This window comes from Solanum stenotomum, chromosome 2 (genome assembly GCF_019186545.1).
Source record: "Solanum stenotomum isolate F172 chromosome 2, ASM1918654v1, whole genome shotgun sequence".
NCBI classification, from domain to species: Eukaryota; Viridiplantae; Streptophyta; class Magnoliopsida; order Solanales; family Solanaceae; genus Solanum; species Solanum stenotomum.
In genome coordinates this window covers 63,332,416-63,354,109 of record NC_064283.1, presented here as the reverse complement: position 1 = coordinate 63,354,109, position 21,694 = coordinate 63,332,416, and the positions used below count along the sequence as shown (strand labels likewise).

Sequence of the window (21,694 nt, the reverse complement as noted above, 5' to 3'; positions counted from 1 at the left end):
ATCTCGCTCACCACTCTCGTTCTCTCCCTCGCCTCTCTCGTTTTTTATACAAACGCAAGTGTATAAAGTGTGTTTGTGTTTATATAAAGCGAGAGAAAATTGTATATATACATATATTTTCGTTCCCCTCTCTCCCCTCTCCCAGATCTCGCTCGCCACTCTCCCAGATCTCGCTCTCTCACTCGTCTCTCTCACTTTATACAAAAACCGCAAATTGTATAAAATGCGTTTGTGTTTGTATAAAGCGAGAGAAAATTGTATATATACATATATTTTCGTTCCCCTCTCTCCCCTCTCCTAGATCTCGCTCGCCACTCTCCCAGATCTCGCTCTCTCACTCGCCTCTCTCACTTTATACAAAAACCGCAAATTGTATAAAATGCGTTTGTGTTTGTATAAAGCGAGAGAAAATTGTATATATACATATATTTTCGTTCCCCTCTCTCCCCTCTCCTAGATCTCGCTCGCCACTCTCCCAGATCTCGCTCTCTCACTTCCCTCTCTCACTTTATACAAAAACGCAAATGTATAAAATGCGTGAAAATTGTATATATACATATATTTTCGTTCTCCTCTCTCCCCTCTCCCAAATCTCACTCGCCACTCTCCCAGATCTCGCTCGCTCGCTCATCTCTCTCACTTTTTATACAATTGATTTTTTTTGTATATGTATACCAAAGCAGATTATACAACTGCTTTCTTTTGTATATGTATAGCGAAATATATATATTTATGTTTGCTATGGAGCACAATTATGCAAAGTTTGCTATAGCATAAAAATATGAATTTTGTGTTTGCTATATGTGAAAGGTGCTCTAAATTAAATCATGATAGAAGTTTGGATTAGAATTATTTTTTTTTTTACCCAATTTTTGTCATACCTTTCTTCTAACTCTCCATTAAACTGTCGATTTAGCCTGAAAAATCAAGCCCAAATAATTACTAGTATCATTTTAGGAATTAATTAAGATTTCAGACTAAATTTGGCAAATGTTTCTGACTATGCCCTTAATATTGAAGAAATAGCTCTTTTTAATATTGCACAATTAACAAATAGAGTATATGATAAACTTAGTAAACTATACATAGTATTTTTTTTTTTTTAAATGAGCGTAAAAAGAGTTTGACAATTAAAATGAGATAGTTAAAGGAATATCATACTTTCTTAGTTAAATATAATTAACTTTGACTTCTCATTGTATATTTTTGTCTTAAATCTACTAATCAAACATTGTCACACAAATTAAAACATTAATATCAATATCTCCTTTACTTGACCCTTCGGGTTGGTCCAGTGATTTGGGTTTGGGACTTCCATGTTGGAGGTCTCAAGTTCGAAATTTCTTGTCAGCGAAAACAAGGGATTTGCCTTTGGGTCGAGCTTATCGCACCGGGCTTGCATAGTGTGAGTTACTTCTCCTATGTAATTTGCGAGCTATTGCATAGAATTGTAGTTTTTACCCTGTGTGCACTCAAATGATAGTGATCACGGGTTTTCCTTTGTCATAAAAAAATATCTCCTTTACTTGGTATATAATCACGTGATGATGATTGATATGTATATCCAACATTTTATTAATTTGTGCATGTGATAAGACTTGGGAATGGTCACATCAACATATATAATAATATATATGTTCACTTTAACAACCTATAGCTAGCTAGCAATAATCAATGAATGGAACATTATAGTATATGATATGAAGTTAGAACTATACTTCAAAAAACATTTCACTAGAAGAAACCAAAATGGAAACCTATTTTTCTATGTAGCGAGTACTACTACTATTGATATCACAAATGTATAATCACAGCCATATCTCTAGCTCATATTCATTCATGAATGAAAAGGCTAAAATATCATCTTGATTTGACAACTTATGTACATTTAAATTTGAATGAGTCCGATAATTTTAGTTCAAATCAATATATTATTAAAAATATAGAAAAGGTTTTTTATATTATGAATCGATGAAAAAATTGTGTTATTAAACATGATTTTCCACTTTATTCCCTTGAAATAGTTCACTGAAAATTCATGATGGAAAATAGATTTTCATTGAAATATTGGGAAGCTTTTTTATTTTTTTTCATGTGAAAATGTTACTAATTTATTTTACTAATTCAATCAAAATTCAATGAAGCGAGGTGTTGAATATTTTTCGGTGAAATATTTCAATAGGAGAATAGTAATTTTTAATTGAATAATAATTTAAATGTGAAATAAGACCTTTTTTCGGATGATAATGTTCACATATACATCACTTGCACTTTGCATTCACTCTATTGCTTTATTTCAAATCATGTATTTATCTCATAAAATTCATAAAAAGAGTAATTATAATCTCAATTTTCCAAACTTTATTAAAATTCCGACTTCACCTGTGATGGATTCCCTTAGCCACAGCCATTGTAACAAGTAGGCAAAGTTGACGTACTATTGTATCAAGTTATCTATGGTACTTTTCCTTTTAGTTGATCTCGAAATAAATTATACATAATTTATTATTTAGTAACAATTTAATTTTGAAGTGATGATGTATAGTTACGTAAATATCTATTACTTATTTAGGCATCAAATTTAGAAAATTTATTATATCTTTCTTATATTTAATGCTAAATTAAAATAAGTCAAACAAATTAAAATAAAATCTTATTTTAAAAAAAAGTGTAGATAGAAATAAAGGCAATGTAGTATCCACTGCACATGGTAAGAACCCGTTTGGATTGACTTAAAAAATAGTACTTTTTAAAAAATTAAATTTAAATAATTTTAAATCAAAAAATTAAAAGTAGAGGAGACTTACTTTTGATTTTTAACATTTTTAAAGTCATTTTAAACTTATTTTAAGTTAATTTTAATCTAACCAAAGACTTTCAAAAATTAAAAATAACTTAAAAATAGATTCAATCATCTTTTAATCTATTTCCAGCTCTAATATGCCTCTACTTTATGTGTATATGTGTTTGTGTTGTCAGCGTAATTTGAGGGCTATGCATTTTCTGATCAAATATTTATTTCAGAGTTCACATCACCAAAGTTTAGGGCCTATAGGTGTTTTTTCATGTTACAACAAAAAAGTGCATCTATATTGAGGTTGGCCAAAACATCAATGCTTACTTTTTGACTTTTAAGTATGTTATGTATTACTATTCTAATTAACCATATCGTTGTAACGACAGAAAAATTATTTTCGATAAATACTCAAGTTAACGAGAGATTTTGAAGCAGAGAAAATATGATGGTACCACATTGACTTGATTGGGAGACTCACCATTGTATTATGGAGAGTTACGCTTTCGCAATTTGAAAATAAAAGTAAATCTAGTTCATTTTGATAATATCGATGATATATTAAATGCATATTAATGAAGGATAAATATTTGGTAACAAAGAGAATATTTTTATCTAGCCCAGTTCTTAACGAAAGATAAATATTTACTATTTCATATAGTTTAAAAACAAAATTGACGTGTATATGATAATAAATGTAATCATGTGATTATGGGGTAAAGGTCGTTCATATACTCCCTTTTACTTGTCTTGTACTATAAATAAAATGATAATTTTGCTATATCATTTTTTTTATACACAAATCTAATGCTCTGAAAAATAATTATGATTAATAATAAGAGTGAATTAAGAATTAAGTGATAAGTTTTGTTTTGATTTTTCAATCAGTACAAGTAAAAGTAAACAATATCTTTAATATAATGAACAAATAATAATGAACATATGGAGTAATAATTAATTGAAAAAACTACATATATAATTAGACACAGTGGCGGATCTAGGATTTGGAGGTCGTGGGTGCCACATCGTTCAAGTAAGATAAAATAATCGGTTGCTTTAATTTTGGGTTACAATTTAGGTTATTAATTTTTTTGATTTTATAAACAAATCGATCAAATATGCATGTTATTGATATTTTTTTTTAGATATTCTGAGATAAGAGATAACTAAAAAATTCAATTTTTATTTCCTTTTTGGAATTAGATGTCTTATTCGCTGAAACTTCGACGGAAAAAAAAATTTCACATTAAATTTTTTTGAGCTTGTATAAACCATCTAATTGTATCAACTTAATATATTCATATTCCATTGACTTTATGTGTTGTTGTGGATATATAGTAGGGAAAAAATTAAAAATATAGTTTCAGCCTAGTCCTCTTACTTAGCAAGAACGTCAGTGAAGATCGAAAGAACCTTTAAATTAAAAAAAAATCTAATAATAATATTCATCATTTTTAAAACTTATATTTTTAAAAACTAACTATTTAAATATATTCTTAATAATATTTATTTGACATTCATAATTCAATAGTCATTAATTGATAAAGAATAAACATGTAACACTTATATCAAGAGATTAATAATTAGTGAAAGAGAAAGTAAAAAACAATTAAAAATTAATTGTGAAAAAGAGTCAATTTGAATTAATAAAGAATAGTAAATAAATAAGAATGAATGGAGAAAAAAAATTAATGCCCTTTACACATTAATGAAAAAGATCAAAAAAAAAAGGAAAAAAGGAGCACACAAAAAGAATAGGTGGATCGAACCCGCACTGCAGATGTGGCAGCCCGCCTCCTTCACCAATTGAACTGTCTAGCATTTCAGTCACTGGGTGGCAAAATTAATATATATTTAATTATTATATATATATATATACATATATATACGTATACGTCATTTTTTCCGAGATCACTGGGTGCCGTGGCACCCCCACCTTTCCACGTAGATCCGCCCCTGATTAGACATGATTCACTACCATATATACTATTATTATCTATACTTTCAAAATATTATGTATCTTACCACTAATTAAGAGTTTTTTATCGAAGAAATTACACTTAGATACAAGTATTTTTGATACAAGATATACGTTAATAAATAAAGAGGCAAGCAAGATTGGAGAGGGAGGTGACCGAGATTCGTATGTATCAAAAATACATGCGAGTTGCACTAGATACACACTAAATACAAGTATTTGTATATATATAATGTGATTCGCATGTATCTGGGATATCGTATACATGGGAGAGTGGCAAGCGAGATGGAAGAGAGGCGAGAAAGACAAGCGAGATTTGTTATGTATCTCAGATACATGCGAATCCACTTTGTATCTAGAACAAATTACACCTAAATTTAACCCATGTATCTGAGATACATGTAACTAGACATTTAGAGTCACCAAAATATGTTAAGATACACATAATATTGCAAAGTAAAATATATCTACATAATTAACTTCTAAACTAATGGAAGTTACGTAAGTTTTCCTAATTAATTTGAATTGACTGACCCATTAATATTCCCTGTGGACAATAATATAATCTTTCACAAGAAAAAGAATCTTAAATTAGACCTAGGTTCTAAATTTAGAAAATTAGGTCAAATGTCAAAACTTACAAGAAAATAATAATCATAGGATGCTAAAGAAGATACATTAGTTTCTCCGAATAGCTTAATGGTCTAATCCTTGCACCTCGACATTAAGGGGAAAAAAGTGAAGAGGTAATAAAATTCTCATGTAAAATTAAATATTTATTTTCTATATAGTGAACAAATGTAAGATGTAAATATTATTCTAATTTATATTTTTTTTTCTACAAAAGTTTCAACAAAAAGTCAATCAAATCTGATACTAAAAATCATAAAAGTCGAACTCATCAAAATAAAACTCTAACTTTGTCTGTATTTGCATGGAGGTATGTTGCCCCCGGTGGCGGTGGATTTAGATTACAATGTACAGGTTTACGAGAATTCAATTACTTTTGCCTAGGTCTTTATATATTGAAAAATCTACTAAATATTTGATTTAGTAAATCTATTATTATCACATATTAACTTGAGATTGTTTTACCGAAATCTATAAATTTTAAATTCTGAATCCGCCTATGACTATCCGGACTCCCCCCCCCCACCCTGCCCACTATGCCGTATGTGACAAGCCCCCCCTCCACCCACCCACTATATATGCCGTGTCCGACGCTTGTCACACTCACTTGACCCCATATATATATATATATATATATGTCACTTCTCCTTAGGGTCCATCGAGCGCATCCAAGATATATATATATATAAACTCTTTAAAAGATCTTATGGATAAAAAGTTTGTGCACACTACTTTTTTTAACAAAAAATAAAAATAAATTATGAGTCCAAATATGAAATGAGCATTTAATGGTTCATTGGCGACTTTTAGAGTACTCACCAATAAGACTAATGTGAAAGAACATTATAAATAAAATTAGCCGAATTTTAATGGCAAACAACACCAACTGGGATACGTTGGAATGATTGAAATTTCTCATTAGTTTTAATTAAAGATTTCGAATTTTAAAGCCTTGAAAATAATTCTTTTTTTTTTGTTGAAAGTGTCATCACACTAAACAAATGAGACTAGCAATATATGAATTCGAATTTAATTAGATCACATATAAATTATATCGAACACCAAATAAGAAACGAATTATAAAAGAAAGGTTAGAGTGACAATGACTGAGAAATTTGACTACTGTATTGGCTCTTTTATCCGTAGGTGACGTGCATATAAACAAGTTGTTTTGTGTTTTATCTAAAGAATGATATATTGTTGTTTTATCTTATAATTCTTATCAAATATGTAACACAATCAAACAAGTGTCATCTTATTATATACTCTATATTTTTGGAATATATATATAGTTTGAGTTGAAAATAATGAACAATAATTTTAATTGAACCAATAGAATATGCATCTCATAAAATTTGTCTTTAATTAAAAGCAAACCCTAAGACGACTTGACAAAAACTCAATAATAGACTAGACAAGAATTTATGATTTGATATGTATATAATGAAAACTTATTTCAATTTTGTGATAATTTTTATGAATGCCTAATTACAATTTTTTTCAATGAAAGTACATAACTTGTGTCGTGTGACTTTTTAGATCTCAGAATATATGAATTAATCTCTAGTTCATTCCGCATCGTAGCCTTTTTCACATTTAAAAGCTATAAAAGGAGGATTATATTCCACATCTTGAATTTTGCATGCATTGATCTACACTAGTGAAATATATATGAAGTGTGCACTTAAAAAAGTATAGTACACTTTTAAAAAAATTCAATTAAATATTTACATATAAAATTTCTATGAAAGACTTCAAATTTGTGAGACTCAAACTCTTCAAAATCATTACTAGGAATTAATGTGTTGGCTTCTTTAATAATGATGCATTTTCTAATGATTCGATACATAATATACATCAATATATTTAAAGAGGTCAAGAAAAATTAAGATATGTTGCGAAAAAATCAAACTTCCATTAAAGAGAAGAAGCAAATGAAAGGTTTTCATAAAAATTTTCGTAAAATCAAAAATGAAGTTTTCATTCTAAACATGCCAAATTAGCAACATAAGTTTAATTACAAGCATATACTTCTTGTGTGTATGCATTTCTGGCACGGTTGAAAAACTATATCACAATGTAAATAACTTTTATACCATAATTATTAATTTAATTTGTTGTAGCAGGTAACCTCATGTTATTATTTTCCAAAGTTGCTTATCTCATATTTTACCTATCTTAGACACCCTTAAATAATAATAAAAAATAGAAGCAAAGTTAAGATTTATAATAAAACCCTTAAACATGACTAAAGTACTATAACAAAAAATTAAAGAAGAAGGTGATAAATAATGTGATTTTTATTAAAATTACCATGCTATAAACAAAACTATTCTGAATAGTCATCTTTATATATATTACAAACTATATAACAAAAAAAACACTTACCCCTTCCAAATTTAATTTCATAGATGTATCAACAATCAATTTGGACTCTCCAGAAAATAATAATTAGCCATTCATTGCTGCTGCAGCATCATCAAGATTCTCACATCAAAAATAATTAATAGAGCCAATATATAGGAGAAAATTAATTAATTAATATTAATTAATCACTTTAACCCCATCGTGGAACTATATATCTTATATAAATCTATGTGAATCTTGAAGATGCTGCATCTGCAAAAATTGACTGAAAAAACCCTAAAGCTTTAGAAAACAAATTGAAGATTTATTGGAAGAAAAAAAAGAGAGAGGAGAAAGGGAGAGATGGATGTTCAAAGGAGTCTAAAGAGGGTTCTATAAATAGTACTTAGGAGTGGGATAATAACACACGAAAAAAGAGAGTTTAATAATATACACCGTCAGTAAAAATAATTTTTATATCGTCACACCATATTTTTATTTGTCATAGCAGGTAATATGACTTATTTTAAGATTCTAAATGACAAGTTTTAAATATATCGATTTATCTGTAGATATTCTTTGAATGACCTGATGATTGATGCAACGTTATACTTAGAAATAAAGTTTAAGGTATTTACATTGATGGTGTTTATTCTATCATATTGTTTAGGAGCTTAATTATATATATCGTAATGTAATAATATTTACACCATCAGATTACCTTTATATGCTGTAATATATAATCTGTCTTATTTTCAAGATTAGAAATTTCATATTTTAAGAAGATTTACTTGTGAGTAATATTTTTTTTACATAATATATATAACTTAATTAATTGATAATTGAAATATGTTTGTATGCGGAATTAATATTTTAATTAAAGGGGATTTAAAAATATGAAGAAGTAAATGCGAAAAAAAAAAAAAACCCAAAGAGATTCAATATCTTCTATATACCTAAAAAATATGATGTTACATACGAAGTAATTTTTCGTCAAAAAAATTGATCAAATGAACCCCGGTATATATGTGAATGTAAACTAAGTATATTTGTTACTACCAACAAGAGTTATAGTGAAGTGGTAAGTAATCCTTAATTCATCCTTAGTCAAAAATCTCGAATTCGAGTCACTTAAATATGAAGTCGCCTTTGTTAGTACGTCACAATGTGATACGTTTCAATGCGTACTATGATGTTTTCAATTCATGTGATCGATAATGCAATTTTATTTTATTTTATTTTATCTTACCTTATGGATGTTGTGCATTATAAGTGTATAGAACTCAAAATTTTAATTTAAAAATAAAATAGGTGTAGTAACAGTTAGACATCACAATCCATAGGTTACCAAAAAACTAATATTTTTTTACTGAGTCATCTCAATTTCCACATTCTGCACATATAATTATTGCTACTTATTATGGAAAAATAATAATTTACCAAGTTAAAGGTGACGTTTAGGTTTAGAATACTTGTTGCGTCCTGTACAAGATGTTTTCAAAATTGACATCCTTATTTATGGGAAAATTGACGTCTCAACTTTTCTCAATAGTTTTTAAGGTTTGTTTGTGTTAATCCCTCGTTTTAACTTTAAAACGTGTTACTAAGATTTAAGACTTGTTTACTTATATATTCAACATTAATCTTTTTGGTGTTTTGTTGATATGAGATTCGCTTAGAGTGTTACATACATCCTTCCTTAGTGACCCAACGTCTTCGCTGAGGTTTATCCTACCATGATTTAAGGATGCACGCGAAGTGGTTATGATACAATATGTAACGTCGACCATGGTCCAACCATTAGGATATTATACTCTTTTTTGGACCTAGGCAAACACTTATTTGACTCTTGGATTTTAATCTAAAAGACGCTTCAATAGTTGTTTCTAAAATCATTCTTATAAGATCTCTAACTTTCTTCTTCTATTTCGAAGTGAGATTGTCTTGCCTAAGGTGTAATGTGCATTCCTTTTTCAAAGGGTTTTCCTCTATCATCGGTGTCATATACCCCCCCCCNCCCCCCCCCCCTTCCCCCCTTGAGATTCAGTGTCCTCGTTGTGGTTTTTTCCACCAACGTACCGATAAATACGCTATTAGTGATATAATCCTTTTTGGGACTATCACTCTATTGCTTATAAATAGCCAATTTGAGAAGCTTACAAAGCTTAGGGAAACCCCCTTTTAGGGTGTGTTCGGTAGGTAGGTTTTCAAAAAATTTAATATGTTCGATTGGTTAATAAAACTTAGAAACAATTTCTCTAGAAAAAATAACAAATTCTTTAAAAATAAGAAAAATGCTTTCTTACTGAAAATAGGAAAAATGAATTTCACAAGTATCATTTCAAATTGGTTATGTTTTCCCCGCACCTCACCCCATCCCCGTCACCTCATAAGTCTCATTACCAACTTCACCTCCACCTTCTATAATATTTGTCTAGATCATATAAATTTGATTCTTTTTACTTACATATCGTGTCAAAAAACATTTTTTTTTCTAAAAAAATATGTTTTCTTCATACCGAACACATCCTAATTAATTTCCATAACAAGCACTTTTAACCCCCGCAAATTTTTTAGGCTTTTGTAGTGCTTTACTCTTTGTAAAGTTAACGTCAAGTATAAGAACTTTTTGAAATTGACATCCATATTTATGGGAATAAACGTGTGAACTTTATCATCTTTTCTAAGACTTGCTTGTGTTAAGAGAACAAGTATTTAGAGGAAAAACAAATATATAATATTATTTTTATCAATTAATGCTAATATTTTCTTAAAATATAATTATGTAATAAGTGACCTAATTAGTAATTATATATATATAAGAGATTCAACCGTATATTATTTTTCATAAAGTTAATGTCAAGTTTTATTTATTTATTTTGGAAATTCAATATAACCCGTAATCGCTATAACTTTTGTCACAATCTCTATCCTTCGAGTTAGAACTTTGTGGTGAACACTTTATGTGCACTGGATAAACGCTTAATGTGTAATTCTGTAAACTACACTAAACAAGCCGTATGAAACAGACTCAACTTATAAGTCCAATGTGCACTAGAAGCACCGTATAATTTTTAGTTTTTAATGAGGTACATATATTATCTTTTTGGACGGACATCAAATTAACATAATGGTATTATTAATCCACATCTAACCTCCATAATGTGGTGACAAAACTTAAAAACCTCCAAAATAGTTAGTTAAATACCAACAAAAATAATATCGACCATTATATTCTAAAATAGTGCTAATATTAGGGGAAATGGTACAACGGGTGAATTATTATAGAGAACAAAGATTATTATTTTTATTGGGAAATTTCGAAAACAACATTTTCACCTTCACACAATAAGAATAAGATTTTATTTATACTTTAATCTCTCCGAATCACAACTTTGAAAATCCACTAATATGTTATGGGCCACAAAGTCGTCAATGATTAATTTTGAGTGCACGTAGATATGTGAAGCAAACCCTAAATAAAGTATATATAACAAATAACTTAGGCAATTTATTTCCAAAATTATGTTATATATATATAGAGTCAAATTGTCCAACTACGTGATCTCAACATATTATGTTGATCAACTTGTTAGGATTTTTCCCTGATTTTCTTACCTTATTTGAAGTTTACTTTTTCCTTAAAAGAAAAGACAAAACATTACCATAAATGTTTTTACTTTTCCGGAAAGGAAAATATAATATTCTTCCATATTTGGTTTATTCTTTCCTTAGAGGAAAAATTTGGAGATCTATAAATTGAAGATCCCTATTCTCATAGCATAACACAAGAACATCCACAATGTAGTCGTTTAAGAGTCTTGTTTATGAGGAGAATTCTCTCTAAAGTTTCAATGTTTTTCTTTATATTAGTTTTGATATAATAATATTTTGATTTTTTAGTATAAGTTTTTGTTATCTAATTTATCAACTATATGATTTGCAAATTGTAAGCTTCCGCATGACGCCCAATCACCCTTCAGAACCCAACACAACTCACTATTATATAGCACTTCCCATAAGATAAAAATATTTTAAGTTAAATGCAAATGCCTTTACGTTATTTTCTCCATAAATTAGAGTGGACTCAAATAATGTACAAGTATACAACAAAGCACATACATCAACATAAATTTTTGCTTACAAAAATGAATTTTGCAATTCACGAATTTAAACTTAATCTGACCACAATATAAATATCGTATTAGGATATATACTATTATCCATATGTTAAGATATAATATTTATTATAGAATAAATATTTATTTAGTTTTAATAGATCATATATTCGTTTATTGTGTGTGTTTACTTATATAGTAGATGATTTAGTGTGTAGAGTTTTAGCTTATACACAAAGGATTAAATCATCGGTTCTTATAAGTATGAATTTTTTTGTTCACAATCTAGGATGGAAATTGGACTTGACATCGGTACGATTGTAGCACAAGATTATATGTAATTTATCTTGATTATGGGAACGGTATAGTTTCAACTTCTTGTGCTAGTGCATTTTGTATGTATTGAACGGGATCAAGTAGAGATAGTTGTTTTAGACTGCCTGACAAAAAACATATTCTCTAAACTATATTAAGTGTACTTATATTCTTAATCCTAATATAACTATTATGATCTGTATATATTAATTATCGTTTTGATTTATTAAAAGGTGAGATTTTGAGATGGGTCAATATGTCTGGTAAATTGGATGATAATAATATATATTGGTGAAATAATAAGTTAGTTGATGAAATTTATGTCTCGTTATAGAGAATGATTGATATGCCTTTTTGAGAAACTTATAAGTTTTCATCGTGTCAAACCTTGCAAGTGGATTTATGAATCCGACACGTGAAATAAGTTAAGCAGTGCTCTAAAAGAAATTAATCATTGAATTAATTCGTCAGTAATTTAATTTATTGATTAGTATCTATAATCTTAACATGGGGAATTACATAAGTGTTTAATGGGGAATCACAAAATATAAATAAAGGAGTGCAATTATGAATTTCTAGTGGAATGATTTGTAATTTATTATGGTAAGAATAATTCAAATTATTATTTGAAATTATTTCCATAATAGGAAGCCTTAGTAATTAATTATGTGGTCCCTATAGTGCTCATATTTAACTAGAACTCAAAATCCTAATTCTAAAGGGAAAAAGGGGAGAGGCGTTAGTTTTCTTTAAAAAAGAAAACTAGCGTGTATTTTCGGTTGAAAAAAAATAACTGTGTTTTGGTTCTCCTCTTTAGACTGACAAGAAATCTCTATAATTAGGGATTCTTCTAACCCTAAAAAGATTGAAGATTTCTATTCATACTTGCCCACCCAAGTATTGAGAGAGTTCGAATGTGAATTTGGAATCACTATAGAAGACCATAGCTATTGTCTATCTTGTAGATTCTCTTGAAGGTCTGTCTATCTTGGGGATTCGCTTGAAGGTATATGCTCACGCTTCAAGAGGTAATTCTTGAATTACATTTCAGCAAGTTTGTCTTCTAGTATATTATATGTGTTCTAGCATAAACAATATTGATTATCTATTATTCATGTAAGCAGTACGATTAAGTATGCTTTCAATGTGCATATAGTTTTCCAACATATCGAACATCAGACAAAATGATAATTTAAAAAAACAAAGCACATGCAAAACTACTGTACAGGGCCGGCTCTATTCTTATTCAAATAAGGCATTGGCCTTAGGCCCCCAATTTTAGGGGGCCTCAATTTTTTGCCAATAATAAATTATGTGTTAAATTTTTATAGAAAAGATTGATTATTTATGATAATATATATATTTTAAATATATATATATATATATATATATATATATATATTTTATTCTCTTTAATCCCATTTAAATAGAAGAAATCAAGAAAAAATGTTTTATTTTCTTACACTCACTACACTAATATTCACATTATTTTATTCTTTTAACTCCTTTTACACTCTCTTCTTTAAATTTTTGATAAGTTAGAGTAATATTCTATCAAAAATATGAATCAATAGTCGAAAAGTGTTGAGTGAATTGTAAATTCTTTTTTCTATTTCTTCTTAGATTTTCAAGCATTACAACAAGCATAGTAAAATGTGGGGTATACAAAATTATCAACTTGTTGAATCAAATTCTATGTTAACAATTCATATAATAATTGCCCAAGTAAGAAATGTTTTTCAACGTTGAATTGATAAAATCTTATCTAATCGAATAAATCATTTATAAAAAAAAATATCAAGTATACTTTGCATTTAAAAATGTAAGTTTTTTTTTTAAAAAAAAATTAATGCATATGAAGTTTATTTAGATTTTAGGCCTCTAGTTGAAATTTCGCTTTAGGCCTTCGATTGCGTTGAGCCGGCCCTGCTATTGTACCAAATGACAAAGCCCAAACATAGGTGGTTGGATTTTCGAAAATGTCAAAGGTTTGTAGTCGATGAGAGGTTAAATCAACAAAGTCTAGAAGGAAATGTTGTTGTCTGGATATATGCATCATATTTTCATCGTACTACTTTTTGTTTTTTACTATTTCTCTAGTAGAGTTAGGTCCATGTCCAACATCTCCCTTTTTTCGATTTTTACTTGATATTCGTTACTTATTTTAAGATCTGATAAATATATATTTGTGTAGGAAAATTTCACGTTAAAGAGTAAAATGTGCTTTTATAAAAATAACTTATAAATTAAATCCAAGGGTCGATATGTCTAATATCTTTCATCGATGAATGTACTGATTTTTCAGTTATAAAGGTTGAATATATATTTCTTTTATATACTTCCTATTTTTCTTTTTAGTTTGTTCAAAGAAAATGATACATATATTTATGTAATAGAAATAATTTAATTTTAATTTTTTATTTTACTTTTAATAAAATAATTTATGAACAGACAAAAATATCATCGATATAAGATTTGTTTTAATCAGATGTTATAGAAGTCCTTCGCTATCTTTTAAATTTGTGGCAAGTCAAACACAATCAAATGAAAAATGATTGGAATGGATATTTTATCTTCATCTTTGACATATAAATTTCACATCTCCTATTTAATGTTTAATCATTTTTAATTCTTTCTTAATCCATCTCATAATCAAATTGAGACTCGCGAGATTGAAGTTGAGAATCGCGAATATGAAATTTCAAACCTACCGGGTTTGAAGTTAGGTTCTACCAAACCCCAATTTTAGGCCCAAATTATAATGGCCCAAACCAAAGTGATTGAACCCCTAAAAGTCACTATTTCAGAGCCCAAGTTTACTAGACCATTCAGACTTCAAAGTGGCTTACATAAAATATATACACAATTATGTATCAAAAATATGTTAATATACAAAAAAATATATATGTATATATTAGCTACATTATTATTTTTGTGAACAACTATTTATGTCAATTTCTCTTTTTCTTTTTAGGTACAAAAGTACATTTGAAACACTTAAACTATATTCAAAAGCAAGTATCATATATCCTCTTAGATTAAATTTGGTAACAATTTATAGCAATCCTAGACAATGAAGCCTTTCTGAAGTTGATTTGTATATCAGACAAGTACTAATTTACATTCAATCTTCTGTAAATGGAATTTTTTTTGTTGAGAGCGTTGCCCTTAGAAATGAGTTCTGCAATGATCAATTCAGATTTAATTAAATTCTAACGTAAATATTGGACACTTCACTTTATAATGCTTCATTATGACTATATGTTCCCTCGGAATTAAGGTACACATATAGCAAGAGTTAAAGGTGGATACAAAAAAAAATTGGAATAATTATTGAGACAATTTTGTGTGCACTTTCACTAATTTTTTGGGTTAATCTATTATCTTTTACCAGCACAGGTGATTCAGTAACTTTGGTTGTCAAAACTTAGACGAAAAGTTCATCTCTGCTGTAATTTGAACCTGGGACTTTGATGTTCTCTATTCGCTTCATTGACGACTAGGCCACCTACTTGGATAAAAATATTAGAGGCGAATCCACAATTTTAAAAATGGTATAAATATTGCTTAATTTTAAAATGCATTATTTACTATTATTAAACCACACAAAACTAGTGCTCTATGTACCTGTATTTTCAAGTGAAACAGTGAGAAGACAACCACCATTTTACATTTTAGAATATTAATTTTAAAGTTAACCTGTTAGGTAATAGAGTAATCAATCCATTAGCAAACCAAAAAAGTTCTATACTTGGGAAATATTTTGTAAGCTAAAGCATAAAATCCCAAGTATGCTCTATCAAATTCCACTTTGCTTAGACCTTATTTGTGTAGCTTAAATATGTTGAAAAGTTTTGGCATTATTTATTATGTCAAGAAAGATTCCACTGATTTGTCTCTTTGTTGTTAAGTTATTTGAATAAAATAATGGAAAAATATCTGGTTAAGCAAACATATATTAGTTAATTAGTCATTATAGCTATAGTTTTAGTTAATTACCACTCGCGACCAATATTCAATTATAATTACGTGGGATGGAGTTTCGAGTTTGTATAATTTGCCCGTTTGTATAATTCGTAATTTATATAATATAATTTGTATAGCTTTTATATAGTGTAATTTTGTATAATATAATTTGTATAGCTTTTATATAGTGTAATTTTGTATAATGTTATTTGTATAACTGTTTAAAGTTCAAATGTTTGTGTTTGTATAAATACTTTATTTCAAGTTTAGACAAAAATAACTTAATTATACAAACATACCCGCGAATTATATTAACCCACATATTTTTGAACTCTCCCACAATTTAGTCATGCTTGAATGTTCCTATCAGTTTTTTAAAATTAAATTAGACTTGGAAAATAGTGTGAGAAAAATGCAAAACTCAATACAAATCATGTCTTATCTTATGCAAAATAAGACATGATTTGTGACCTAGTCTCCATAATTAACTGCTCACCTAATCTTCCTAATTTATTCAATCAACTAATTATCCCCCATTAATTAATCTCCTGTAATATAATAAGAGTTCATGACCAAATTCCTTTTTCATCTACCAATAGACCAACACTTATTACCATTTGTTGACATAATAACCCAATGATTTTTGTTGTGATGGGATGGTTGAAATTCATACATCCTTAACTAAAAGTCTTGATTTTGAATTCTAGGAATGAAAAAATCTTGTTGGGGGCACCGCCCTAGGAATAGCGTTGCAAAGTGCGGATCCAAATTTTATTAAATTCCAATACAAATATTGAATATCGGGTGGAGAAAAAATGACGTCCACCTTACCCCCACAGGCAACCAAGAGAAAAAAAGATTTAAAAGTTCACACGCTTGAACTAAAAGTCAAAATTTAGGATGATGGCATTATGTTTAAGCATATATTTGTCAAGATTAGGATGATGGCATTATATTCTTGATCCATTTACCAAAAAGGATAGCTCGGTGCATTAATTTTTTGCTATGTGCAAGATTGGAGAACCAAAATCGCATTGAATTTATTGTAGTAAAAGCAAGCAATGTGCGAGTTTGGAGAACCACCGAACCACATTAAATCTATTATATGTAGTTTCCCAACATTTTTACAAGGTTGTTTTCATGACCTGAAAAAATAATCTCTGAGTTATCGTAATTGAGACATTCTTGAGGGCCTCTGTAGGCCCGAGTTAGCACCTTACATGTCGTGCGCTTAACTTACACATTACAAGTTGTGCTCTTATGACTAGACCAAAACGGACGTCAAAATCAACTCGTACCGTTACGCTTAGACATCTCTTCCATCACTATTGTTGAATATGAATTATAATATTAAAACCTTAGAATCGTTCTCGTTTGTATAGAAAAGTTGCAACGACTTAGCAACATATAGTAGATTAATCAACTTGGTGAACAAGTTTGTTAAAGGCATGATTTTAATAAGAGAATCTTTATACACAAGTCAACTAACAAAGAGATATAAGCAAAGTACATTTTCTCCTAGGAATAATAAACTCATCATAAAGTTGACAAATTCAACATCAATTCCAAATACTATAAACTATAAAGTATGAAGTTAATTCAAATCATACAAAAAAAATGCAGATAAGTATGTGTCATTCCAAGACTAACAACTTAAGCACGAATAACAAATATCAATTATTTAGTTGTCTTTTAAGAACTACACAAACTGCAAGAAAAAGTATGTCTTGATGACGACACTGAAGCGCCTGCTAAGCAAGGGTAAGATGTGAAATTGCAGAATATAAGCATTTGACACTCATCCTATATTAGTAGTGATACCAATGGAAATTCTCCAGTGATCATTTTAACTGCTATAACTTTAGGCATAGTCAATCACAGATGTAAAATACAAATGAAGGAGTAGGCCTTTCATGCCATACGATCAATTTAATCGCCTATCGGCTCACACTTTTTCACATGTCACGAGAAAAATAAGTTCTGGGGAAAAGGTTTTGTTACCGGGCTATGTTGTCAGTTAACAGCTACATTGACAACAAACACTACCGAGTTATTGCAATGGAGAAGATGAGGAAGCAAATTCCAAGTTCTGCTCCCGCTTATCCTTGTGCAGAGCCATGACATAACCTTTGCGTTGTACCAATTACATTTATGCTATAATCAAGTCCATGCAAAGTTGTCTGCAGAATGAAAAATATTCGGTTTTTAACATTTAACCTAGAATCAAATCCATGCAAAGGTGCAAGATTTGTCTGGCAGAAACAAGAAAATAGTTATTTTCTATTGGAAACCGAAGTGGCTAAACATTAAAACAATACCTTTGTCCTTCAGAAGGGCCAGCACCATAGATGATTTCACTGTTGAGGGGCAGAGGCCAAGCCTTGCGGATGAACTTGCTCCTTCACGAGTAATGAGAAGAGATTCAAAGAGATCCCTTCCAGGTTGAAGCTGCATACATGATACGACCTTTCCATCCCTGCAGTAGCCACTTACCGTCTACATCAATCACGAAATCCTTGTGGTACGCCTTTACACGATCTTTTGCCACCCTCAAGATCTCCTCGTTCAAAGGAAGCTGCCTAAAACCAGCCCTTATATTTCTGACCTGCCATTGTTTATATGTTTCTGGTCTCTCAATCCTCTCAGCAGCTTCACACGCTACAACATTCATTGCCTCCCTGCCAAATATTGACTTTTCAAGAAGCAATCTTTCAGGAATTTCACGGGGAATGTTAGCTTCAAGCATATCAAACACTGACGAGTAATGAAAAAGTGCCTCCCGGAATCGTGTGATAAAGAAGGGAGCATTATAAGCACCGTTTACGATCCCCTGTACGTAAACATCAGGATTTAACTTCCGGATGAGATTCAATACAATATCCCTAGGACTATTTACCACCACAGTCTCATCGAGTAGATTCCTGAACCGATACATGCAGTTTACTGCAAGAACCTCATCCTTCTGGATCTTAAGATCCTCCACTTTAATTGTCTCCCACTTCTGTGCTATAGCTACGAACTCAAATGGAACATTGAAACTCTCAGCATAATCAGCTAACCTCCTCCCCGTTTCCTCAACCCTCTCTGCTGGTCGGAAACCAGGATTTGGAAAGTCTATCCCAGTTATCCGGAGCTTGGGAGGTCCACCTGGTCTACGAGAGAGACGTTGTATGAAGCAGGGCCACTGGAAGCCATACATGATACCAAAATCTATGATATGCACTGTTGATGCCGTTTCAGCTACATTCATAATTGTTTTATTTGAGAAGAAGTTAAAGAGTTTTCTAAATGGGCAGGCAGCAAGAAATAGCTGGTAAGCTTTTAAGATATCAGCTGCTGATGTAGGCATCGAAATAAAATCGGTATAAATCTGAGTACCAGAACCAGCCATCCGTGCCTCAAGACCATTGGCGAAATAATGGGCCACCCTCTGCATCCCATCCCCTGTCGGAGAAGAATTCTGCCTAATCTGCTTCAGAAACTCATTTGCTGTCCTTCGATCATCTGCAGCAACAGCTTGTGCACAAAGTGTCAAGATGGTTCTTAAGTCTACTGCATCTCTTTTACCCCCCTGTTTCTTTCCGCGGGACTTCCTACCGTTAGATCCCTTTGGAAGGACGTTCTCTGGAGCATGTTTACTTGATACCACCTGCCAGGACTCACGAAGAGCAGATTCATTTTTCCCTCCACTGCATAGCAACACTTTATCAAACAAATCTGATCGAACAGTTGATTCATAGAAAACTGCAGATTGCTTGTTACTTCTCTCTTCCATAACATCAACATCATCATGATGAATGTTTTTCTTCCCTTTCGATCCTTCGGTAGATTTCTGTTTCCCACGATTCTCCACTGCATCTTTTCCGTTTTCATTATCCTCCTTCACCACTACATTATACCTTACATCAAGGAGCAAACTATTGCCTGTAGGAAGGAACTTACTTGCTTCCTCGACACCTTTCTTAAACTGCATGATCGACTCACTATCACTAAATATGTCCGGAATCTGAATTGAGTTCACAGGCGAATCCACATGTGCATCAGTGACAGTTCCGGAGCTACTTGGTGAACTGAGTGATGACTGAGAAGTCCCAGAATCAACCGCAAATTGTTGAGTATGTGAAGAGTCGGTATCACCAAGATCAGGATTCCAATTTGGGCATAGTAAGCCATCAGTAACATCACTTCCACAACTATAGTAATTATTACTACTAGAGTCCACACCGCAACGTCCATCCTGACCTAAATCAAGAATGGGAGACGGAGGGTACTTCTCTCCAATAACTTCGTAAAACGATCTTTCAGCAGCTTGAAGAGCTGCAGATTCTTGAAACATACATGTCTTCTCTTCAATATTCTCTTCCATAAGCATTTGGCTAATATACTTAAGCACTACATCACTAAAATCATAATCCTCATGATAGTTATCCATAGCTGATGGAACGAAATTAACGGGTTCTAGATTTCGTTCAACTAAAGCATCACTAACTCTAAGATGATTAATCAGATTCAGATCTTGAAAAAATGGCTTATCATCATCCTCATCCTTTAATTGAATTCCAGATGTTGCATCATATAACCCCTTATAGTTTCTACTATCCATGACCATTTATTCTGCAAGAAAACAACAACCCAAATCCCCGTAACACATCAACAACACAAAATTTTTACTAATTATAGAAGTGCCACCCAAAACAAAAACAATTCTCAAAACAACAAACTAGCACTAAATTCAAGATTAAGAAAACACCCTTTTGTTTTAACACAAAAAATACATGATTACTCGAAATGGGTAATTGAGTTTTAGCATAAAAATGAAATCTTTATCAACAAATTCCTAAGAAAAAGCAAAACTAATGCTATCAATATCAGTTTTTCTAAAAAGGGTGTATTCTTAATCTCATAAACAGTGCTGAAAATCAATAATTACAAAGATTAAGCATTCTATTAAGGATAAATTACTTCAAAACTTGATACAGTGTGTACATATATATATGTATATATATAATTATAATAAGTGTTTACTGTATAAAATGATGAAGAAAAGGAGAAGTACCTGTGATTCTGAGAAATCCCAGATGGATAAAAAAAAGTGAAGAAAAAAAAGGAGATAATCAGAGCGGCGGTGCTGGAAAAAAATTGTGCCACTTGCTTTAGACTCATATTTAAATAGGTATAAACAGTATAAAAGATTTGAGAGAGAAGATCTCAGCCATTGAAATCACAAAATCTGAGGGAGGGGGTGGTGGGGAGAGGTGCGTAGGGAAGGGGGAGGGGAATTGAATATAATAAATTTAATGCATTTGCTAAGGACTACTATTCATAATAATAAAATTTAATTATTCACTCAATATTCATATTAGGGTTCAACTATTTCGAATTCAGGTTGTGTAGGGCTCCATTAGGGGAGGAAGCGCTACCTATCAACTATCAAGGATTTTTTCAAGAAGCAACCACAATAACTGCACCACATTTGTTGATACTCCCTCTATCCAACAATAATTGTCTATTTTATGAAATTAATGAATAATTTTACACTTAGTTCCA

At 30.5% G+C, this 21,694-nt stretch overlaps 2 protein-coding genes across 2 annotated transcripts in view; both read right to left on the bottom strand.

Moving 5' to 3' along the window:
* LOC125854672 (peptidyl-prolyl cis-trans isomerase FKBP20-1) overlaps nt 1-21,694 on the bottom strand; it is a 225,780-nt gene that overhangs the window by 25,256 nt on the left and 178,830 nt on the right. The gene's annotated exons all lie outside the window — the stretch shown is intronic.
* Nucleotides 17,962-21,321, bottom strand: LOC125854653 (scarecrow-like protein 14). Its single transcript, XM_049534238.1, has 3 exons — nt 21,204-21,321; nt 18,466-20,761; nt 17,962-18,327 (listed from the first exon to the last, which is right to left on the bottom strand). Exon 2 carries the CDS (start codon nt 20,754-20,756, stop codon nt 18,570-18,572), a length of 2,187 nt encoding a protein of 728 aa, XP_049390195.1. The 5' UTR covers nt 20,757-20,761; nt 21,204-21,321; the 3' UTR covers nt 17,962-18,327; nt 18,466-18,569.